We start from the raw sequence: 22,674 nt of genomic DNA, 5'->3' as shown, positions 1-22,674 counted from the left end.
TTTTAGTAAATTACTTTTTTTTTTCTTGGTGTCCATAATTTAATAAGGATATTCTATAAATTAGTTGATGATATAATGACTTGATTGTCTTAAATTGTGACTGTTCTTTTGTTTAGTCTCCTTTATAAAGGAGACCTACCCAAACAATAGGTCAATATACGATACGCTGAACATGTCCTTTGAAGCTGAAAGCTTTATTTGTTTTTGTTTTGAAATCTGTATTTTTTATTTGTCACGAAAACCTTTATATTATAAAGGATTTAAATATACATTTTCTTGTTTCCAAATATAAAAAAAAGGTTCAGTTTCGCAAGCACCACAACATTTTCCATATTAATAAAATAAATTCCCTTAAAACACTCGTGGGCTTTATTTACACCGGAAGTAGCCTATAATTTGTTGCCAGTGTGGTGGTCACGTGGCAGACGCTCTCCCCAGAGAGCACTTCCGGTAACGTTTCCTGTGTTTGTAAACTGAAAAATTTGTCCGACAAGAAAATATTGGGCTACTATAAACGAAGAAGAGTAAGGTAAAACAAATGCGCTGCGGTACTGCGGTTATTAAACCTACAACAACATTTCAACAATGATTCACTGTTTTAATTGCACTGAAATATGAAGTTAAATAGGCGGTGAACTCACGCCGTGTTGTGCTGCAGGATGAATGGAGGAGTTTACATTAGTCATGTGTTTACAGTCCAGACTGAAGGAAAATTAATTTCACTCAGAAATTGAGACTGTCAATCTCTAAATTCGCGCATTTTGTTACTTTTAAACCGTTCAGACCTGAATTCTGTTCTACAGACCCCAATAATATGGCAATGCTTTATTTCTACTCTCAATTCAACCATACATTGAGTATATATTGCTATTATATATAATTTAGCCATATATGAATATATATTATAACATATGATTCTGTCATATATACATGATTATTATGAATAGTTATTTCATTACAATGCACGTTTGTTATGAACTGTAGCAATGTCCAGATAACTGCATATGGATTTTATATGTTCATAAAGAACTTTAAATAGGCCTACATATAGTTTATAAAATGAATTTTAACAAACTTAATCTTAAATAACGCTACATTTTTCTGTTTTTAAATCAAGTGTTTTTTAAGTGAAATGTTTACATGCATATTAAAAGTTAATAGTGGTTATGATTAGTTTATTTATTATAAATTTCACTCTTGGGAGCAAGCTAAGCAAAGTTTGTTTTTGTGTTTGTAAACACATTTGTGGTTCAGGCTTGCAACTTTTCAAATTTTTTCGAAAGGTATATGTGTAATTATGTCACTAACTAAGTGAATAAATAAAAGTAATGTTCATTGTAACAGTCACTGGGTCTGAGCGGGTTAATACTTGCTTTAATTTGCATGCATAAATCATGGTTTCTAATAAGCACACCAAACCGCAAAGAAGTTTGAGTTATTACCAATTATTACAGGCTAAATGAGTCATAATCGAGTGTGTTACATAGACGCAATTGAGTTGTTCTTGTAAAGTTTGTTTTCTTTGCTGTAGGTTGCAATCTGTTTGTCATGCGATAAGACTGATGCAATTTTATTTTCTATCTCCTGGAATTAATTTAACCTCCAGAACCCTGTCGGTTGCCAAATGAATGGAAATCACAATATACAGTATTCACCCACTCGCCTCGATCTATATGTCATTGCAATCATACCATGTTCATTTTGTCAATTGCATTCATTGTTCCGTGGCTTCCATTTTGTTCATTCATGATTTATAGTTGTGTTTATCTGGATCTTTGAGGGTGAGTTAGTCGGACTAATGCACAGGAATAAGCGATGGAAGGGAAGAGGGTGGTTGAAATAAATCTGTTTTTTATTCCAGTGAGTCCCAGAATCCGACCAACCAAATCCAAAATCAACAGGGCATAAACGCTCGGATGTATTCCTACCATTTGAGTTTGACAGAACCGATGAGAATCCACTCCACTCAGTTTCAGTTTTGACCTGGTTTGTTTCCAGATGTCATTTAGGGACTCTTGACGCCAATCTGAAGTCATACTCTTATGGCTTAAAAACACAGCCCTATAAGCCTACATAAACAGAGGCTTGGCAATGCAGACATGGAAAATGTCTGATTCTAGCGAATAAAAGCCATGATTTGTCCACGGTTGACAACTTCTGTTAGTGGTGGGCTAGATGTGTGGAAACATCATAGACAGAGATGGATATTACCCTGGCTTTATATCCCTCCTTCTGTTTCTAGGCTTGGGCCCCTGATGGTTGGGGCTTGTGTGGTCTCTAAACACTCTCCCTGCCCAGAGCGAAGCTTTCTGTACCCCAACACACACACACACACACACACACTCTCACCACTGCGATGTCACACCTTTCCAACAGCTCAGTGCGAGATCACATGAAATGGGTCAGTGTGTTTTTTTTTCTCTTCTTCATTTGCATTTTCTGCATTTGTCCACATTTGTTTGAAAAAGAAGCCCTTCATTTTCCTTTTGCTTGGCGTTTCTGTGTATTAACTCTTTGTAATTCACTTCCACAGCGTGACTTGACACAAAACGTACACAGATTTTTTTACAAGTAATGGGGTGGATCTCACAAAAGGACGTATCTGGGACATATTTCTCCCAAAATTATATTTCGCATGAAGAAAGTAAAGCATTTTTTAGGGCCATTTAGGATTTTTTGAACAGCTTCATGGCAATTAAGCCCATTTCACATAATTGTAGTGTTTTAAATTATATCTTTACCTGATTATACATTTTACTGCAGTACACTGACCAATTAATGTATTGCAATAATGAGAATGACCTTTGTGAATAATACGATACTGTAAGTTGTGGGGAAAGATGTGCATAATTGTTACAACAATGTCATAATGCAAAAATCTTAATGACCTAAAAATTGATTTTATTTTAGCAAAATTGTTATTATTTTTGCATTTGTATTTTTGGGTCATTGAGACAATAATGTTGATAAAAAATAATAATAATAAAAAATTTAATTAACATTTTTGTCTTAATGATTCTAAACTACATCATTTATAGAAAAAATAATAATAATTTTACATAATGTATCATTACTGCTACTACTACTACTACTAATTCTAATGTGAATTATGTATTTTAGGATCATTAAGACAATATTGTTAATAATGGCATGAGATGACAATTACTCAGGTTCATATAAGGTTCATATAACAGTCAGTATTATTATTATTTGTATAATTATGTGTTTTAAGGATCATTAAGATGACATTGCTAATAATTATATTATTTTTTGCATGGATCATTTAATTTTAGGATCATTAAGATGATAATGTTGTTAGTAATAATAAGGTTTATTATTTATTTATATTTCATGGTAAAATGCCCTGGGCATGTTCTTGACATAACTGCATAATTATGGCCTCTAAATTAATTTGACAGATCTTGAAAGTGGTAACTGGGTCACAATTATCAGATTTCAAGCTAAATTTCCAACCCATCAGATTAGTGCCTTTGTGAAGCGTTGTTAGTTTGTTTTTGAACAGATGTGTATGTTTGTGGTTGTATTTCTACACAGGCTGGGTTGCTTGGCTGTGAAGCGGTGCTGTCCAGCATGGCACTCATGCAAGCTGGCTCCATGCCCAGCCATAAGAAGATGGGCTCTCATCTGGGCCAGGGACAGAGAGAAAACAATCACAACCAGAACCACAACCAGGACACCCACAGCCAACACGGCCACATGGTGCTTCCCTCAGGAGTCAGCTGCCCACCACTGGTAAGGGAAAAACACATAAATTGTGTTGGGAAAGAAAGTCGTATTGGTCTGGAATGAATTTTTGAGGTGAACTATTCATTTCAATTTTGAAATTCTTCCATAGAATCCTGTAGCTAATACTAAGGTCATGGGTTCAATTCCCAGGGAATGCATGAAATGATAAAATGTGTGTTTTGAATGGATTTTGAATTGCTTTGTTTGGATAAAAACTACCAAATGCAAACTACCAAATTGTGTTAGCTGTATTTGTTTAGTTATTATTATTTAATCTTATAATCATATTAATTGGAATGCAGGATAAAAAAAACATGATTTTTTTAAACATTTTTAAAAACAGAGTTATCCATTTTTGCAAATGAACTCTTCATATATATTTAACACTTTCATTCAACAAGGATGCATTAAATTGGTCAAAGACATTTATAGTGTTTCAAAAGATTTCTTTGTTCTTTCTAAGAATGTTCTATTCATCAAATAATTCTAAAAAAAAAAATTACATTTTAAAATATTTTCAGATAGAAAACAGTGATTTTAAATTGTAACAATATTCAACTATATTTATGTTTTTACTGTATTTTTTAATTAAATAAGTGCAGTCTTGGTGAGAGGCTTCTTTAAAATACATTTAAAAAAAATCTTGCTGACCCCAAACTTTTGAACAGTAGTGTATATTTAAATTCTAGTGGCTGGATTTTGAAATACTTCTGAATTTATTAGCTTCATATGTTATAAGATCATTTGCCTTTAATTCGGTGACTTATATACTCTGTTTTTGAACAGCTCATCCGCAAGGATGGAGAGTTTCACTCTTCCAGGCTCTTGGATGAAAAAGACATGCAAGCCAGCCAGAACATGCAGCCAAAGAAGAAGAACAGGAAGTCTGGACTTCCCACCAAAATGAGAGAAAAACCCCAGGCATGCGTTCAGTCTGTCTGCAGTATTGCTCTGTGATTTTGCCTGTTTATCACATTTACACACTTCCGCTCGTATTCGTATCCTGACTGAATGCGGGTTTTTTTCTGTTTGTGACATGAAGGTGGAGATTCCTGACGTTAATGACGATATCTCTCTTAGCTCTCAAGTGCAGAAGAATTTCATATGTGAGCACTGCTACAGTGCTTTCCGCAGTAGTTACCACCTCAAACGGCACATTCTCACCCATACAGGTACACCATGAGCCTTTCTGCTTGCACACCATCTTACGATTCATACAAAGAGATGCATGAAGTAAATATGTGCACATCTGTGTGTGTTTTAGGGGAAAAGCCATTCGGGTGTGATATGTGTGACATGAGGTTTATTCAGCGCTACCACCTGGAAAGACATAAACGTGTTCACAGCGGTGAGAAGCCTTATCAGTGTGACCGCTGCCAACAGGTGAGACATGACAAACACAAGCAGTTGTATTCACAGGGAGCTTGCTGTTTGCCCATTACGTGCAAAAATTTATGTCTTTATGATAATAGTATAGTACTTTTTAGTGTCTGGCAACATAATGGGGCTTTATATGTTTGTGATATGACAAATTCACAAAAAGCGAAACAGGATATGTAAGGAGCAAAAGCATTATTGTATCCACCAGGAATCAATTTCATCATTAAAAATGGTTATTTTGCAAGAATGAAGTGAAGTAGTTGAAGGGGAGGAGTTGAAAAATAAGATAGCTTTGTGATGCTAGCTAAAAAAATAGGAAAGTTAAGAGTTAATTATATTTAGATGATGGACAGTTCGAAGATAGTTTTTTATTTTGAATAACCGACTATAACTCTTATTACTGATAAATTGTGCACAATAAGACTATAAATGTGTATTGAGAAAGTAAATATGGTAAGTTTTGCTTTCATGTTGACATTTTATGTTGATTTTGCCTTTATTATTGTGATAGCAGATTATTAACAAAATCTTAATGCATATACTTTTATGAGTGCTTATGCCTGAATTATGCCAGGAAACTTGATACAATATTGTTTTCAAGCTGGTAGGGCAATTTAGCTGGCAAAAATCATGATCTGAGTCTGATTCTGTCTGCAATATCAAACTGGAGCTATTCACTACTGATTCTGTAAGATTAAAAAAGGTCTGTAAGATTTAAAAAAAAAAAAAAAAGAAATGTAATACTTTTATTCAACGAGCATGCATTCATTTGATCAGAACTGACAGTAAAAACATTTATAATATTACAAAAAAAAAATTCTGTTTCAAATAAATGATGTTCTATTCATCAAAGAATCCTGAAAAAAAAGATCAGTTTTCACAAAAATCTGTTTTTTTAAACACTGAAAATAATAAGAAATGTTTATTGAGCACCGACACATATCAGAATGATTTCTGAAAGGTCATGTGACACTGAAGACTTTCTGATCAAATAAATGCAGCCTTGAACATTAATATTAAAAATAGTGCATTTTTACATTAAATGTAATTGATATACTCAAACATAGTGATTACAAAAGTATGTAACCAAACAATAAAACAGTAGTTCCAACAAATGGCATGCATGGGCTTTTGGGAAACTCTTTTGACACTGGGAATCAGTTCATTTAAACTGCATGTATAAAGAGGCTAACTCAGTCTTCTGTCACACAGAACTTTTCCAGAACCGACCGGTTACTACGGCATCGACGTTTGTGTGCCGTGGGCATCCCTAAAGAGGAGAACCAGCCGTGCTGTGAGGGACGGTCGTATTCTCAGGACCCCTCCCAGCACTCGGCGTCTTGGAGCCCACTGCAGACAAACAACAGTAGGCTGGCGGTGTGACAGCCTTCCGATCGCTTGTACAAACCACTTCCCAGCAAACACAATGGACTCGCCAACATGACCTGACCGGGGGTCTGAGCCTGTAAAAATTGTTTAAAGACTCCAACATGTCCAGCTCTAATTCACCCGGCTTAACCCCAGTGGACTCTTTTATACTGCTTAGACTCTGAATAGCGTATTTTGTATTTTAGACGGAACTGTGATCAGCAGGTGGGTTAGTTGTGCATTCAGTCCAGGCAATACTGACTTCTGGTAGTTTAGAAACGCTTCCTTTTGTAGTTCCCATGCAGGAATGTAGATTGTTGGGATTCTCAGTGTTATAATGCGCTTACATTTACTGTTGCTCTGCAAAATTTTGCAAGCAAAATTCAGTCATTTCAATAGGAATCTGCACAATCGGGAGTTTCGCATGAGGCTGAAAAAGTTCCCCATGTAGATTTTGCTTCTTTTTAATTTGGTCACACAAATTCACAGCTTAGACCAACAGACAGCTACTTGGTTTTAATGTGACATGCATCACTACACAACTGACAAAAGATAATGGACCTTTTTCCCCACAAAATTTCACTGAACTTACAGAATTACTAACAAGTCAGCCGTATAGTGACAGTAGACACATTCTGATACAATACATTTTCTCAGTGTGCACATTAATGCATTATTTTCGAAAAGTGTAAGAAATAGTTTACCCATTAAAGAAATAGTTCACTGAAGAATGAAAATTTACTCACCTTCAGGCCATCGAAGAGTTTGTTTCTTCATCGGAACAGATTTGGAGAAATGTAGCATTGCATCACTCGCTCACTAATGGATCCTCTGCAGTGAATGGGTGCCGTCAGAATGAGAGTCCAAACAAATGATAAAAACATCACAATAATCCACAAGCAATCCACATGACTCCAGTCCAACACTTAATTAAATCATTTTTGATTAAGACTTTTTAAAACTTCAAACAGCCATTGCTTCCAGCTAAAATACTCCTTCATCCATAATATTGCTTTCTCCAGTGAAAAAGTCATCTCGTCTGAATCAAGAGAGAAATCTGCACAGATTAAGCACCGTTTACAAGCCAAAACAGTCTAAAACACAAATATGTCGGTGGATTTTGATATGAGAGGACAACAGGAGATGGGCTTTTTGTCCGGAGGAAATGTTATTATGTATAATGAGCTGGTATTTTGGTCAAAAGCGACATTTTAAAGCTTCACAATTTATTTCATGAACTGAAGTCTTGTGGATTATTGTGATGTTTTTATTAGCTGCTTGGACTCATTTTGACAGCACCCATTCATTACAAGAAGATCCATTGGTGAGCAAGTGATCAGTCTACATCTTGGATGGCCTGAAGGTGAATAAATTCTTAGCAAAAACATTTTGGGGACAACTATTCCTTTAAATACTGTGATAAAAGCTCATGGCCATTGACAGGTTTACACAGGCCTTTACGGTTTTAGCAGAAACATCTGGAACATCATCCATCCTACATCCACAGGAGAGCTCATTTTTTTGTGGCCTACATTATGGTGTCAAGCTTTTGAAGTTGGCATTTAGGTCAACTTGAACACTGACTTTTCGTCGAGTATTTGCGTAACATATTTCGTCACAGTATGATGTTACTCGCGCGGTAAATCTACGAGCATCTCAGTTTCTTTTCTGAAGTCACTGGATTGGCAAAGCCGAGCCAAGAATAACAAAGAAAATCTTTTAACAGGTTGTACAGTTCATAAAGAGACAGATGTTTATATAAAACCGCTAGTTTTTCGCAGAAGTCTCGTTATGTTTCTTATTGCGTAGACCTCGGCCCTTGAGCACGGACTTCTGACGCAGTCAAGCTTGAGTTAATATATTTTTTCAGCAATTTAAATAGAAACCGTAGTAGGATTAGACTGCTGCCACTGTCTGACGTAGAGGATTCACTGTATTTTTTTACGTGTACACTTGCATGTTCCTTTCGTTACGCATATACAGAAAAAGGACTTGTATTGTGATTGTTTAAAATAACGAAAAACATTTTGAAAAACGCTTTGATCCATATGTTTGGTATTTTTTATTGCTCTCAAACATGAACTACAGGTCAACTTTATTCTATCCTGTTAGACACCATTTAGTGAGTCCTAGGGCCTCAAGTTGACAATAAATTTTCTTAAAAAAAAAAAAAGTGGCTTCTGTTTACTCAGCACAAGCTTATTTGTATTTATTTGTACTTGTATTTTTTATGAACTGGTATAGCATGCTGGTCTTCATCAGCACTAAGACTGTTTTCTTTGCCTTTTAATTAAAAAAGAAAAGCTAGTAAGCTGATGCTTTGGATACAAGCATCTGCCAGATGCATTAAATATGAACTGTTGTTTGTTAAGAAATACACTACCATTCAAAAGTGAAGGATTGGTAAGATTTGATTTTTTTTAATAAAGAAATCTGTAGGGTGCATTTATTTGATGAAAAAAGTAATGTGAAAAATAATTAGAATTTGAAATAAATGAAATCTTGAAATAACTTTTCTAATTCAATATAAATGTAGTTTATTCCTGTGATGGAAAAGCAGTTTTGCTACCTAATACGTTTGTGGAAATTGCTACTTTTTAAAATTATTTTATGAACATCATCATCTTTCAAAGAACAGCATTTATTTGAAATAGAAATAATTTGAATTGTGACATTGTTGATTAATTGAATGCATCCTAACTAAATATAAGTAATAATTTCTGTCAACAAAAAAATCTTACTGATCCCAAAATTTTGAACGTTGATGTACATGCTTACCAGCAGGTGGCGCAATCCACCGATTTTCAACAAGTGTGCCGAAGCATATAAACAGATTTAGCCCTTAAAAGTCCTTTAAAAATGATTTAGCATAGTTGTTTTGGGGTTTTATTTTAGCTGTCATCATTCACTACCTACATTGCTAACATATAACGGCCTACATGTTCATATATGCTCTACATGCTGTAGAAATTGCACAGCTGTGTCCATATGATCCAGTAGAGGGCGCTGTGTTGTTTGAAATGCGTGTGTGTGTATGTATGTATATATATATATAGTGAAGTTGTTCTTGTTTCTTAGCTCCAGACACTATAATATACTTAAGCATAATTTTAACCCACAATAGAAGGAACTTTTATTGCAGTATGGAAATATTATTAATAAAGTGTATGACTTGTATGTATTGGAAAAAAGAGTTTAATGCTGGCAAGACAAACTGATATTTCCAGCAGAAATGTAATGGAGTGAAACGTTCAAGGCAGCTCAAACCGCATTGCCAGCGAGGGAGACAGAGTTAGACAAAGAGTCTGGCTTTGTGTTGCTTCACAGAGGCCATAGCCCTCTCCTCTCTAGCCTGACTGCTGATCCTGATTTATAACACCCGTGGGCTGAGAGCACTTAACACACTCGCTCTTAAAGCCAAGGTGGATGAGAAGGGATTCTTAGACATGGCCGTGCTCATACGATTCGAGACCGTCAAATCATCATTGAAAATCCTAAAATGGCTTCTCAGCACACAAATGTTGCACATGCACACATTTGTATACTACTAATTGTATTCAGATAAGTCCAATGGCCTTATTTCACATGCAACCCTCCTCAAAACCCTTAATGTAGGGCCTAATTCACTTCAACTTGCATGTACAGCTGTATTTAATGTTTAATTCATAGATTAATCAACCTTCTCTTATACGCCGCTGCAGCCATCTGTCATTCTGCTGAGAGCGTACCTTTACGTGTTAATTAACGATGATATTTAACCAAGCAGAGGTGCGCAGTGCCCGTCAGCGAGGCACACATCTTCATTAAAATTTCAGTCTTCTCTGATATAGCTGCATACATGGACTACGGATTAATACAGTGGCCCCAAAACGATGGAAGTGAAATATTAAAGTGTTGGGACTTCTTTAGGAGTGGGGTAGTCTTGTGTTTAAACATATTGGCTGGTAACTGTAAGTTTTTAGGTTTAAACTGTCCTAAAAGTGATCTTGAGCTATTATCGGTGAGATGTTTCAGGATTTGAGTAAGTACAGGGCTGTAAGCGGCATAGATATTAAGGGGGTTTTCAGAAAATCAATGTGGGTTTTTCAGTGAACAAAATTATTTTTGTTTCCCTCCAGTATTGAATATTTAGTTAGATCTTCAAGTTAACGCTCACAATTATTTTTTAAAGAAATTTTTTAAAGAAGCCTCGCTAAGACTGCATTCATTTGATCAAAAATACAGTACAAATCTGCAATATTGTGAAATATTATTGCAATCTAAAATAACTGTTGCCTATTGGAAAATATTTTAAAATGTCATTTATTCCTGTGGCAAAAAGCTGAATTTTCAGCATCATTACTCCAGTTTTCAGTTTCATGTTATCCTTCAGAAATCATACTAATATGCTGATTTGCTAATGAAATATTTATTATTATTATCAATGTTGAATACAGTTGTGGTGCTTAATATTTTTGTGGAAATGGTGATACTTTTTCAGAATTCTTTGATGAATTGATAGTTCAAGAGAACAACATTTATTTGAAATTGAAATCTTTTGTGACATTTTAATGTCACTTTGAATCAATTTAATGTTTTAATTATTAAAAGTATTCATTTATTTACAAGTTAAATCATTTTGGACTCAAATATGAAAATGTGCTATATAAATGTAACTTTTATACATTTTGCAGACTTTTTAGTAGGTTTTTTATGGAAGATACAAAAGCAAGTGAGAACAAAATACAGCCTTACTTGGAACTGATGAAGATTAATTAACCAGCTTGTGTTTTTTTTGTTTTTTTGCCATGTGTTCTCAAAAAGAATGACTGTCACCGACTGCTGATGGCAGGCCGGGGAATTCACCTACTTTTCTGTCCAAATAGTTCATGCATATTCATGTGAAAATTTCACTTTTATGTGCAATGGCACAATTAGTTTCCTTTCAGCACTTTTGCAGCCCTCACACAGAGCAAACAGGAAGTTGAGAAATGATAAATGACACCCTCATGTTATTCTCTGACTGCTTTTGGGTTTAATGAAGGGAAAGAAATCACACAGATACAGCATCTCCTGTGTTTTCTGCTGTATCAACATCAGAATGCCATCAAAAGCTGCCATGAGGTGCCACATTTTAGCACTGGTTAGGATCTAACCAGGTTACACCACAGTTTGCTGTTTTATAATTTCATATAACTGTTAACTGTGAAAAATTTGGGATTGTTTTTAATTTTTTAATTTTCTTTTTAGCAAGGATGCATTAAATTGGTTAAAGTGACAGTAAGGACATTTATAATGTAAGAAAATATTTAAATTTATAATAATAAATGTTTCTTGAGCAGCAATTCAGCATATTAGAATGATTTCTGAAGGATCGTGTTTTAGTGAAGACTGGAGTGATTATATTGAAAATTCAGCTTTGCATCACAAGAGTAAATTGCATTTTAAAATAAATGAAAATAGAAAGTGGATATTTTAAATGTTAATAATATTTATTTTTATTGTAATATTATTTTATATTGTTCTATTCCAATATTATTTTTTTTATTATTATTACAATTTATTTTAATAAAATAAATGCAGCCTTGGTGAGCATAAGAGACTTCTTTCACAAATATTAACTAAGTCATGTATTGTGTCAAATTGCAAGACCTAATGAAAAATGCTTAATCATCATGCCCATGCTGCTAATTAAAACAATGCATATGTTATAAAAGCAACAGCACAAAATCAGTTGCAAAACTACATCCGTTTCTTCTTGAGGTTGCTGTTGCGTTTGAAGATTCCTTTGTTAAACCCCTTAAACTCTGTTTTACGAGGGAAATCCAAAGTGCTGGAACTGGCTCAGTTGACCAGCGCCTCATTGTCAAGATTTATCTTGCTCGAGAGTCATCCACATTCCCGATGACAGGACAAATGCCTCGGCGTCTTGCCGAGAGCGTTAAAATCACTCTCACGCTGAAGCACATTTCGCCTCGACAGATACATTAACATACACTGGCCCTGTGCTACCCTATCAATCTGCACTTGTTGGGACCCACCATCGCTGCTTCGGGCCTCCCTGTAGAAGCCCACGGGCCCGTCTCAGGCACTGGTTGCCCTTTTTGAGTCAAGGGTCCGTTGATGATATTATCTAGGCCACAGGAACGTTCCTCAGTGCAGGTTATGAAAACTTAACTTCAACTACAAACATACGCTGATTTGGTGTAGAAACTGATCTGGTGTTTTCACTCAGAAATTGCTAGTAAATTTCACAAATAATTACAAAGAAAGTGCAAGTAACATTGAATTAAACATGAAATGTACTTTCTTGTAAAACATCCTCCAATGATCTGTTATTTACAACTTTAAAAAACAGTGTAGATGTTGAGTTTGAGTTTATTAGCTGTTATTTTGTGTTTCTGCTCTTTTTATCACTAGCCAAAAGACTGCTAATGCTGCTATATTTTTTGCAAATACCCGATTAAACATAACGTGATGTATTTTTATAGCTGCTTTTTGTTGTGCTTAATGGGAATTCTTAAATTTATCACCATAAACTTTTGCAGTAGATCAAGTGTCTTCAAGAGCCTTAACAGTTTTGCAAATTTTGGCAAATACATGCAGCCTTGGTGAGCATAGGAGACTTTTAAAAAATATCACTAGCCAAGATCCTTTTCCACAAGCCTACCGCTAAAGCTGTTGGTTTTTTTTTTGTGTGTGTGTGTGAATATCAGACTAAAATGTAATCAGCCTCTCTAAACATGATATATCTTAAGACGGCTACTTTTTCCCTGCGTGAACTTGTGCTTAATGGGAATTCTTTAACTTATCACCAGTATATCAAGTGTCTCTATGAGCTTTAACAGTTTTGCTTTGATACTGAATAAGACGAGACTGCTCCTTTGCCATTTTCGTGTGGATTAAGTGATATTAAACTTTCCCCCTTTTGACTGCTGATTCGCATTTTTTTTATCTTGCACAGGCACGTTTTCCGTTCCCAGCTGTGATTTGTTTATTAACTCTATAGAAAAATTGATTAAACTAATAAAGATTTGAACATTCGCACCTCCCTGACCTTCCATAAACAGCTTGTGTCATTGTTTCTACCACTGAGACGTTTATGAGTCCTGTTTGTTCAGAGAGAAGCATAACGTATAGTGTGCAAGTATGCAATATGCCTCCAGCAGAGTTCACACTGCGACTGGCATGCAGGCGTGCATGTTAAAAAGCCTTAATGCGTCTCTTTAGATGTTATGCAATTACACGTGAGCATGGGAAGGCCTCTGTGAGCCTTCATTTCATCCCACTGCAATTTTCCACCTGAACAGGCGAGTTGAGGTGGAGGTGCACGTCTTATGAATCCTTGAGCTTTTGACAGACGGCACCGGCCTTGCTATATACCCTTAGAAATTTTCACGGGTCATGGCTGTTACAGGGGGTTCACGCACACCGCCGCTGATCTGATCGGCATCAGCCATGCGACTGATGCACATATAAAGGGGATAGATGGACGAGGGGAAAGCGTTTAGGGAGATGAGAGTAACTTACAGATAGACAGTAGGCCAAAGTGACTTTGGCAGTACGCTGCTATTGATCAGCTTTATGATACATTGATTTATACCAGACAGTTTCAAGTGCTTTGAAGAGATATGAGTCATATACATCCTCACTAATCTCAGGGGCAGCAGGAGGGGACTATGGTTAAAAACCGTTTCTGATATGAGCAGACATCCTTATGATGTCTTAAGACTAAAGCTGCACGGTCATGCGACCTGAATATCTGTGAGGAATAATGATGGATGGGGAAATAAATGACTGGGGAGCTGCTTTTGATAATTTCAAGGAAATTTTAAGGGATACCGCAACGCATTCTCATCTTTCAAAGGAGTACGAGTTCGCGGGCAAGACACACCCTCGTGCAAATACACACTCGCAGATAAAGAGATCGAGTGAAGATTTATGTGACACTGAACTAATTGCATGATGCCATTTGTCTTTAGGAACTGACACCCGATCCTTTCTCATGGTTTTTAACAATTATATCAGAAGAAATATATTTACTGCACACCATTATATATGGAATTATAAGCAAGTTAAAGCTCGAGTACAAAAAAGGGCTGGATTTCCTATCGGATGTAAATGGAAAGTGTGTTGCATAAGGTTAATAACTGCAATAAAACTAATTGAAAGGACACATCTTACTACATCTAGAGAGTTAGATGAGAAAGAAATGGCATCTTAAAGAGATAAATTGAAAATTCTCTCACCATTTACTAAGCCTCCATGTTGTACCAAACCTGTAGTCACAAAAGAAGATATTTTGAAGAACACTGGGTACAAAAAACATTGGAACCCATTGACTTTTCATTCATTCATTCAAAAAAAAATCACGGAAACCTCTCTCAAAACATATATATTTTTCATGCTTCACAAAAGAAAGAAGACAAAAGACATTTTGAAGAACACTGAAGCTACGAGCTACGTTGGAGCCCATTGATATTCATTGCATAAAAAAAAACACCAACAAAGACACTTTTTTTATGCTTCATGGAAAAAAGTCAGTTATAAAGGTTTGGAACGACATGAGGGTGAATTTTCATTTTGGGGTGAACTATCCCTTTAAGCTGTCAACCACACATGTTCATATATTATGGTGCACTTGAGTGAATTGTCTTGGAGTTTAATGGGAATTACTGTGAGTGTTGTTTCAGAAGAGGTAAAGGAAGTTGAAACATGTCGAGAGGTCGTTCATTGCCAGTGTTGATTGTAAAAAAAACCTCATGGAAACAATATGTTGCAATGCAGAAGCCAATTTAAACATGTAAGATGTGTTTACTGCTTCTTCAGGAATATTATTTCAGTCCAGTATAATTTAACACTGCATAGTGTGCATCACTAAAGCAACTTTACTGTGCAAATTATTCAGCATTTGCATTTATGCATTTGGCAGATGCTTTTATCCAAAGCAAGTTATGCTGCATTTAAACTTTGCATTTTTTTTCCAATGACCTTGGTGTTGATAATGCCATGCTCTACAGGAAGGCACTATCCGTAATACCTCAAATAATGTGGCTTGTTGAGGAGAGGTGTGCTTTTATGTTTGTAATGGACCAGACAAAAAAAATTGCCTGCTGAAATATAAACAGTTGAAAGATCAACTATAACCACCTAAAACAATGTTGAGAAACCCTTCAAAGTAATAGGTATCTTGAAAATTATTACTCTGTCATCATTTACTCACCTGTATGACTTTCTTTATTCTGGGGGACACAAAAGAAAATATTTTCAATGTTTCAACTGTCAAAACAATGAATGTCAATGGGGTACAAAAACACTGAACCCTGTTGACTTCCATTGTATTGTCTAAAAAATAAATTTTTCGAAATATATTCTTTTGTGTTCCACAAAATAGACAATGATGACAGATTGTTCATCACTTTATACACTTTGAAACAACAACTAGCATTGTAGAGGTAAGATATTTTCTTCTAAAGAAGTACTAAAGTTGTACTACGCTGACATAGTAGTTAAATTATGCAAAACAGAAAAAATGAAGAATGCAACTTTTTGACTAAATGCCTCATTTATCAGAAAATCACTGTGAGGATTTAACCATGAGAATTATCACATATATGTGGTTATCAGTGTCAGGCCACAAATTTATCGTAACCAAACATCAACCCAACAGAAATGGGATACGGCGATGACAATCGTGTTTACATTTCTGATGTGTGTTGATTGAGATGAATCAGATTGAATCAGGCTAGTCAGATTGTCTGCATTTTTGCCTTGCATATGAGATGTTTTCTTTGAGTGTCGGGTGTTGAAACAGGATATTATTTTGGAGTTGGAGAGTTGGATGTGAACACATTCCACAAAGAAACTGCAGCAGGCCTGTGTGAGTGAAAATGACTGCAGCTACAAATCATTCGCTCTCTTTCTCTCCTCCTTCTCTTGCTCTCATGACGTCAGGAATGTCGAGCACTCCCTGCTCCTTCCCTTGGGCCCTGGGGAGAGGATTTTACGATTGAAACCTGACACCGTTTCTGTGTCCCATAAGCAACAGAGCGGTAACTCACATCAAAGACAGCCAGCGTCGAATCACAGCACGGCCATAAATTTGCCTGTCGCTCACGGACCAATCAGAAACGAGCATTAAATCAACTCTGTCACGCTGGCAGCCAATAGTGGGACGGCGGCGGTAAATCTGTCAGGCGAGCGTCTGTTAACGGGCTCTGTGGTGCAGATGGGGAATCCACTAGGGTGAGGGGGGAAAGAAAGTATATATGAGAGAGAGAGAGAGAGAGAGATGGAAAGATGGAAGGAGGGAGGGGAAAAGCTGAGCACTTAGAGCTAAAGCATGCAAAAATTTTGCTTTGGTTACCCAAAGATTAATTTCTGAAACCCATAATGGCCAAAAAATCAAAGTGTTTTGTAAGCGGTAAGCCGTGAAAACTCGAGTGGAACAAGCCCAAACACAACCACAAGAGAAAGAGAACGAAAGCACGAAACAAAACCGTCATAAAGCTTAATTGCTACCACTGCTGTGTGACATTGAGTGTCTACAACAAAAGTGAAATACAGCCGCGTCTCACTCTACAATTACATCACTATCTTAGTCACCGCCTCTGTCACGATTATTTCAGTTCACGACACTCATTATACACATTCGGCCCATTTGAAATAGCTTGTCAAGCGCAAACCTCAAACGCTTCTTTATACGATATGACATAAAAATGAGAGCGAAACATGTCGGAGTGTGTGAAACAATGACCTGTGGGCCTTTTCACGTTGCTGCAAGGGTGCAGACCAGATGTTCTCACACACATGGACGTGAGCGGCTCAAAGAGCCAGTTTGTGTGCGAACGCATGTGCGTGTGCAGATGTAACGCAGCAGGACGGACTCTTCAGGGATTTGAGTCTCGTTCTAAATCACAGAGAAGGGAAAGAAGGGCCTCCTCTTAAAATGTTAACAGGCTGCAGCTTATACTCCGCAAACATCTCCAGCTCAGATCGACGGCCCCCGTTTTCAACGGCGGACCATGGCCAAATTCAGTGACTAATGGCGCAAGCGAATCGAAAATAGAAATGTCTAAACAGGCTTGTGGACATATCCAACTGCCTGGCTGATAAATGTAGCGTGCCTTCGCTTGAATTTATGTGTTTTTAAACTCTCCGTCATGTGATATGAAAATAAGGTGTACTCTTACCCGCCAATCCAGCCAGAGGAATAACATCTTAGCCTTTCCGAATGGCATGTTTGAAACGCTTAATGTGCTCTTGAATAAATATTGTGCAATTATGAAATGAATACGAACAGGACTTGACTTTGATTGCACGGGATACCAGATTTATCTGAAGGATTTTTCACATATCTGCAAAATTGACAGCTTCTGATGATTTCAGGAGACAGATACCTTACTGCAAAGATGTTGTTATTTTTACACCGCATAGAAGAGCTTGTTGAAATACTACTGGATCGGCAAAAGCTATGGCATTGCTGTTGATTTTGGCTGCCTCTGCCTCCAAGGTGAAATGATTTTCTATTCGACGGGAATCCATAAACATTCCCTGTGAGGCCGAGAGGCGCCATAAAACACATCAGGCCTTATGGGGGCGTTTCCGTTAGCGAACACTTGAGCCTGGGGAGTGTGGCGATGGCGAGCAGCGCTCTTATCTCGGCCTGGTTGCGTCCGAATGTATTCGTGCATTACCCGTCCTCTATTCCCAGTCATTTTCTATGGCCTTTTGATGAATTTGGCCTGTCTGAATTAGCCTGTTCCGAGAGCACGCCGTAATTTATCTACATTTATCGCAGGCGAGCTGTTTGCTCAGCTTCGTCCCTGAGCTGCATGCATGATTAATACGAAACACTGACGCTTTTGTGTCGCCCTCCCCTTCACCTGAGAATAGAAAATGACTCTGATTGCAATAAGCGTGCAGATTTTCGTGAAAAAGCGCAAGTCTGGAATACTCATTCGATGACATACAGACTGCAAGCTTGCAGATGATAATAATTTATCGACTGCTGCACCCGTTCACTACTACACACACACAAACAGCATCTATCAATTACAGGCCTCTAGTCCACACGCCTCTGACAATTTTACTGCGTGTTTTGTACAGCGTGTCAAGCCACACTGTTTCAGTCTATTATGCTCATTCCTCTATAATTAATATAAATTACCTTTTTGCCGTTTACAGCCATGCCACTGTAATTAGTCGATGAAAGGCATTTATCGGTTGCTCGTAGATGCTGCTGGAATATCCAGATGAAAGGCCGGATGAGCGTCAGGCATGTTAGAGGGGCATAGATGAAAAACAGGGGTCAAATTTGACCTCATTTCTGCCTTGCTGGGGTCAAACAGAAGTCTTATCTCAACACCTGCCATTTTGCTATCTATACAGATACATCTATCATCTCTCGTAACCTTGACTTACCTCTCATATTCCACAAAGGGTTAAGAACATGCTATTCAAATCAGATGCATCAATATAGTGATTGCTTGAGGTCATAAACAGGACCATCCGAGTGAACATGTCGTTCCTGGGGGCAATGCACTTTTTTCAGGTGTATTAGCATGTGGTCAAGGTGCATGTGATTCCTGCACTAAAATAATTACTGTTTCAAACAGTAATTCAAACTCTTTTGAAACTTAAAACAGATTGAATTTTATGTCTGAATTTCATAGAATAGATTAAATAATACTGATCAAAATTACACGTGGCAACTGTAAATGTATACAGTAGATGCACAATATAATGCAAATACATCAATGTATTTTTAAGCGTGGCTTGGTTAGCCAAATCATTTCTGAGGCCTGTATAATCCCATCCCAGTTGGGTAACCCAATGTCCAACTGTTTTGGTTGGTTGGCTTGACAAATAGATGCTGGTAAATAAGCATCATGCTTCCGCATTGACAGCCATTGAAATGATGACATTTTTCTGCAAAAAGAGACAAAATAATGAACAAAACCCCTAACAGATGTTATTTTTACAGTGCTGCTGAATCTACAACTTGAAACACACCATGCAGTGTAGTCTGGTTTCTAATTCCGAAAGAATGACTCTTATGTGCCAGCTCTTTATTAGTGAATCAAAAACATTCACTCTGACCATGTAGCCTGACACCAGAAGAATAACTCTAATGAAAACAATAACTCATATGTGCCGGTTATTTTTAGTGAATCAAAAACATACAGCATGATCAGCATAGTCCAATTCCTGATCAACTGCCGGTTTCTTTTTTTAAATTTTTTTTTTTGGTGAATCAAAAACAGCATACAGAGCAACCACTTTAGTCAAATTCCTGAATGAATGACTCTGAAAGATATGGCCTAGACATGATAACTTTTATTAGCAGGGCTTTGTTTGTCTTAATGTATCTCTAAACATTCTGTGTAGGCACACCTTTGCAAGAATTGCTTTTATTATTGAACTTATCTGCAAAATGGAGTTGCATTTGCCATTGAAATGCAGAATGCTAATGGATAGCTTTCTCCAGGTATTTCAGACCTCCTCAGCTCAAACAAACAGAGCAATGTTTTTACAGCACCACAGAGTTGCAGTGTTTGCCCTTTTCAGGACATTCAACACACCACTGACTGACTTATAGTTGTAAGTTTCAAAAAAGGCAGACTTTACCTTTACAGTTAGTTTACTATTAACACAAAGACCCTTGTACATGTCCTTTCACGCGTCGCACACCGACTCTTGATTACCCTTTGCTCCTTTTCCTTTATTGCGGTTGATAATATCTTAAAAACCTTGTTCCACTGTCCCACGGCACTTTGCTTTATTCAATGGGAGCATGTTGTACACTTCATAACACACAGATGAGCGAGACGCTGAGGTTTTATCTGCGACTCTTACCCATCCGCTAATGAATCATAATGAATGACCTCATAATGAAAGAGCTACTTAACTCAATTGGTCAAATAAATTTGGAGCTGAAGGCTCTCATGCTTTGGAGATAAGACGCCAGCGCCCGCGAGGCTCTCGGAGACGGGGTTAGGGAACTCCCTCTGGGAGGGAGGGGCGCTCAGGGGCCAACGTCATGTTTCATTGCTCAGAAAAGCACACTTTAAGATATCAGCCGAGACAAAGGAAACTTTCCCAGCAACTTTCATATGGATGCCAAAGCATTATTAAAGAGGAGGATAGAGGGTCGAGGAAATGTGCTGGACTAGGGCCAAGGAAGTTCTCTGTCTGCAGCTGTTTGTTACGGAGGCAGACTGGCCTAAACAAGTCCTGTCCAAAACCTGTCTCTCATTACAACTGCATATCCCACATGACGGTGAACTTTTGTAACCTTCAGTCAAAGCCTCTGAAGATCATTTTCCATTCCAGCTTCTGCAGTACAAATCAGGAGAATGTGTCTTAGTCAGGATAGAAGCCTTTTTTTGTGTGTGAATGAAAATGAGGCTGTGAGGGATAGACGTATAGTACAACTAAGTAAAGTTATTCACCATTTCATTGATTTTAAATACCCATTTTGTCATTTTTAATACCATTTCTATCACAAAATATTAGTTAAGTATTTGCTTGATAATCTCTTATGCTCACTTGAGTTCATCAGAACTGTTTGTTTTGTTGTTTGCCTGAAGGAATAGAATTGGTGTCTAATGTAGCACAGTTTAAAGCAGGATTATTATTATCATTAACTAAAAACTATAACTAAAACCATTAAAAAACATCTTTAATACTTGAAATAAAATAATAAACATCACCTGAAATAAAATCAAATTTACCAATAAATAAATAAATGTATTTTGTTCCAGCTAGTAGCCTACACAACATTTCTCTTTTTTTAATTGAAGTACTAAAATAATTAAAACTTTATAATTATCTCAAACTAACATCTAAAACCTCATAGCAAACCTCATTACCAAAAACAGACAACCAAATAACTCAAATGAAAACAAAAAATATTAAAATTCTAAATTCTAATTCAAAATGTTAACATAAACTATAATAGCATATTAGTAATACTAAATTATCACATTTTTTAAGAAGTTAACTCATTTAATATGAATGTTCTTTTTTTCCACTTATGAGTCCATTTCTACAGAGAAACAGGCATTGAAGGCATTAAATATTTACTTGGTAATATTAAATTTGCTGTAGATGGTTTGGTGGTTGGTGGAAAGAATAAAAATGGCATCTGATGGAACAGAAAGAAGAAAAGTCGTTCATTCCAAATATTTGCTTTATGTCTGGTTATGTGTAAAGCTCTCTTTAATTTGCTGTAGCTCATTAGACGAGCCATTATGGAGCCGAATATGGTAACTGGAAGAAAATACAAATATGCTTACAAAGTCATAGACTGAGGCAGCTCCTTCTGTTTCAGACACAGACACTCTTTGCATGTAACCTGATAAAATCTTAGTGAACTCGTTCAAAGCATTGGTCACAGTGACCCCTGAGATTGCACATGTCTCGTCTCCGCCCCCAGTGCGATAACTGTGTCCTAGGTATGATTCTGAGGCATGTATGTGATATACTACTATTTTTACAGCCATTTCTCCAGGGGAACCTTTCATTTGCATTAAAATGAGAGACGGGAGGAATCCACCAGAGAAAAAGCAGGCATGCGAAGCTGTCAAACCTCCTTGCAGCATTTCCACACACACACACACACACACACACACACACACACAAAATGTGTCTGTTTAGCAAAAAAAAAGATTTTTATTCCAGAATATTTAGTGGAATAAACGCTTTCCTAATGCATTGTTAAAGCGCTTGCAGACAAGACAGCTATTCTGGGTTTTTAAATAACTGCCTGTTTTAGGACCTCTTAAAATTATGCCATATGCTGCATGTAATTTACAACCAAACCAAAATTGACAATTCATTTAGAGGAAAAATGACTAATTAACCTCACAGTTGTGGATATATTAAAAAACACTTGTACTTTTACATGCATAATGGAGTAAAATGTGCCTTGAAAGCATAACAGGTCAACAAAAATAAAGTAAAAAAAAAGCTGTGTAGTAAATACTCAATGCAGTTCAGCCTCAGGACTGCGTGTCTCATCCCAAACCATCAGAGGGCGCTCTTGGATTGACTTTGAGTCATGAATAGAATAGAATAGAATGGAATGGAATAGAATAGGACGCTAAACAGGCATTACAATTGGAAATCATATAATATACTGTATATATTTGTATATTTTTATAAATATAATGAATCAATAAGATGAAAAGGGGTTTT

The 22,674-nt window shown here is 36.7% G+C and overlaps 1 protein-coding gene across 2 annotated transcripts; it reads left to right on the top strand.

The window, feature by feature from the left end:
• The first annotated feature begins 88 nt into the window (after window positions 1-88).
• LOC306859322 (uncharacterized protein) lies at window positions 89-8,655 on the top strand. Of its 2 annotated transcripts, XM_079400314.1 has the most exons (7): window positions 89-529; window positions 2,243-2,401; window positions 3,556-3,753; window positions 4,534-4,668; window positions 4,790-4,919; window positions 5,012-5,130; window positions 6,340-8,655. In XM_079400314.1, the coding sequence occupies exons 2-7, from the start codon at window positions 2,357-2,359 to the stop codon at window positions 6,508-6,510; spliced, it is 798 nt and encodes a 265-aa protein (XP_079256440.1). In that variant the 5' UTR covers window positions 89-529; window positions 2,243-2,356; the 3' UTR covers window positions 6,511-8,655. The 2 variants fall into 2 exon arrangements, with proteins under 2 accessions (XP_079256440.1, XP_079256441.1); XM_079400315.1 differs by lacking the exon at window positions 89-529 and having other exon boundaries at window positions 1,266-2,401.
• The last annotated feature ends 14,019 nt before the right edge of the window (window positions 8,656-22,674 follow it).

This window comes from Barbus barbus (genome assembly GCF_936440315.1).
Source record: "Barbus barbus genome assembly, chromosome: 40".
NCBI classification, from domain to species: Eukaryota; Metazoa; Chordata; class Actinopteri; order Cypriniformes; family Cyprinidae; genus Barbus; species Barbus barbus.
This window is presented reverse-complemented; position numbering and strand designations above follow the sequence as displayed.

Excerpts from the sequence above, each read along its gene's own strand:
- LOC306859322 (XM_079400314.1), top strand. The coding sequence starts at position 2,357 with ATGTCACACCTTTCCAACAGCTCAGTGCGAGATCACATGAAATGG. Across the intron at positions 4,669-4,789 it reads AAATGAGAGAAAAACCCCAG|GTGGAGATTCCTGACGTTAA; the intron begins GCATGCGTTCAG and ends TGTGACATGAAG. Across the intron at positions 5,131-6,339 it reads AGTGTGACCGCTGCCAACAG|AACTTTTCCAGAACCGACCG; the intron begins GTGAGACATGAC and ends TCTGTCACACAG.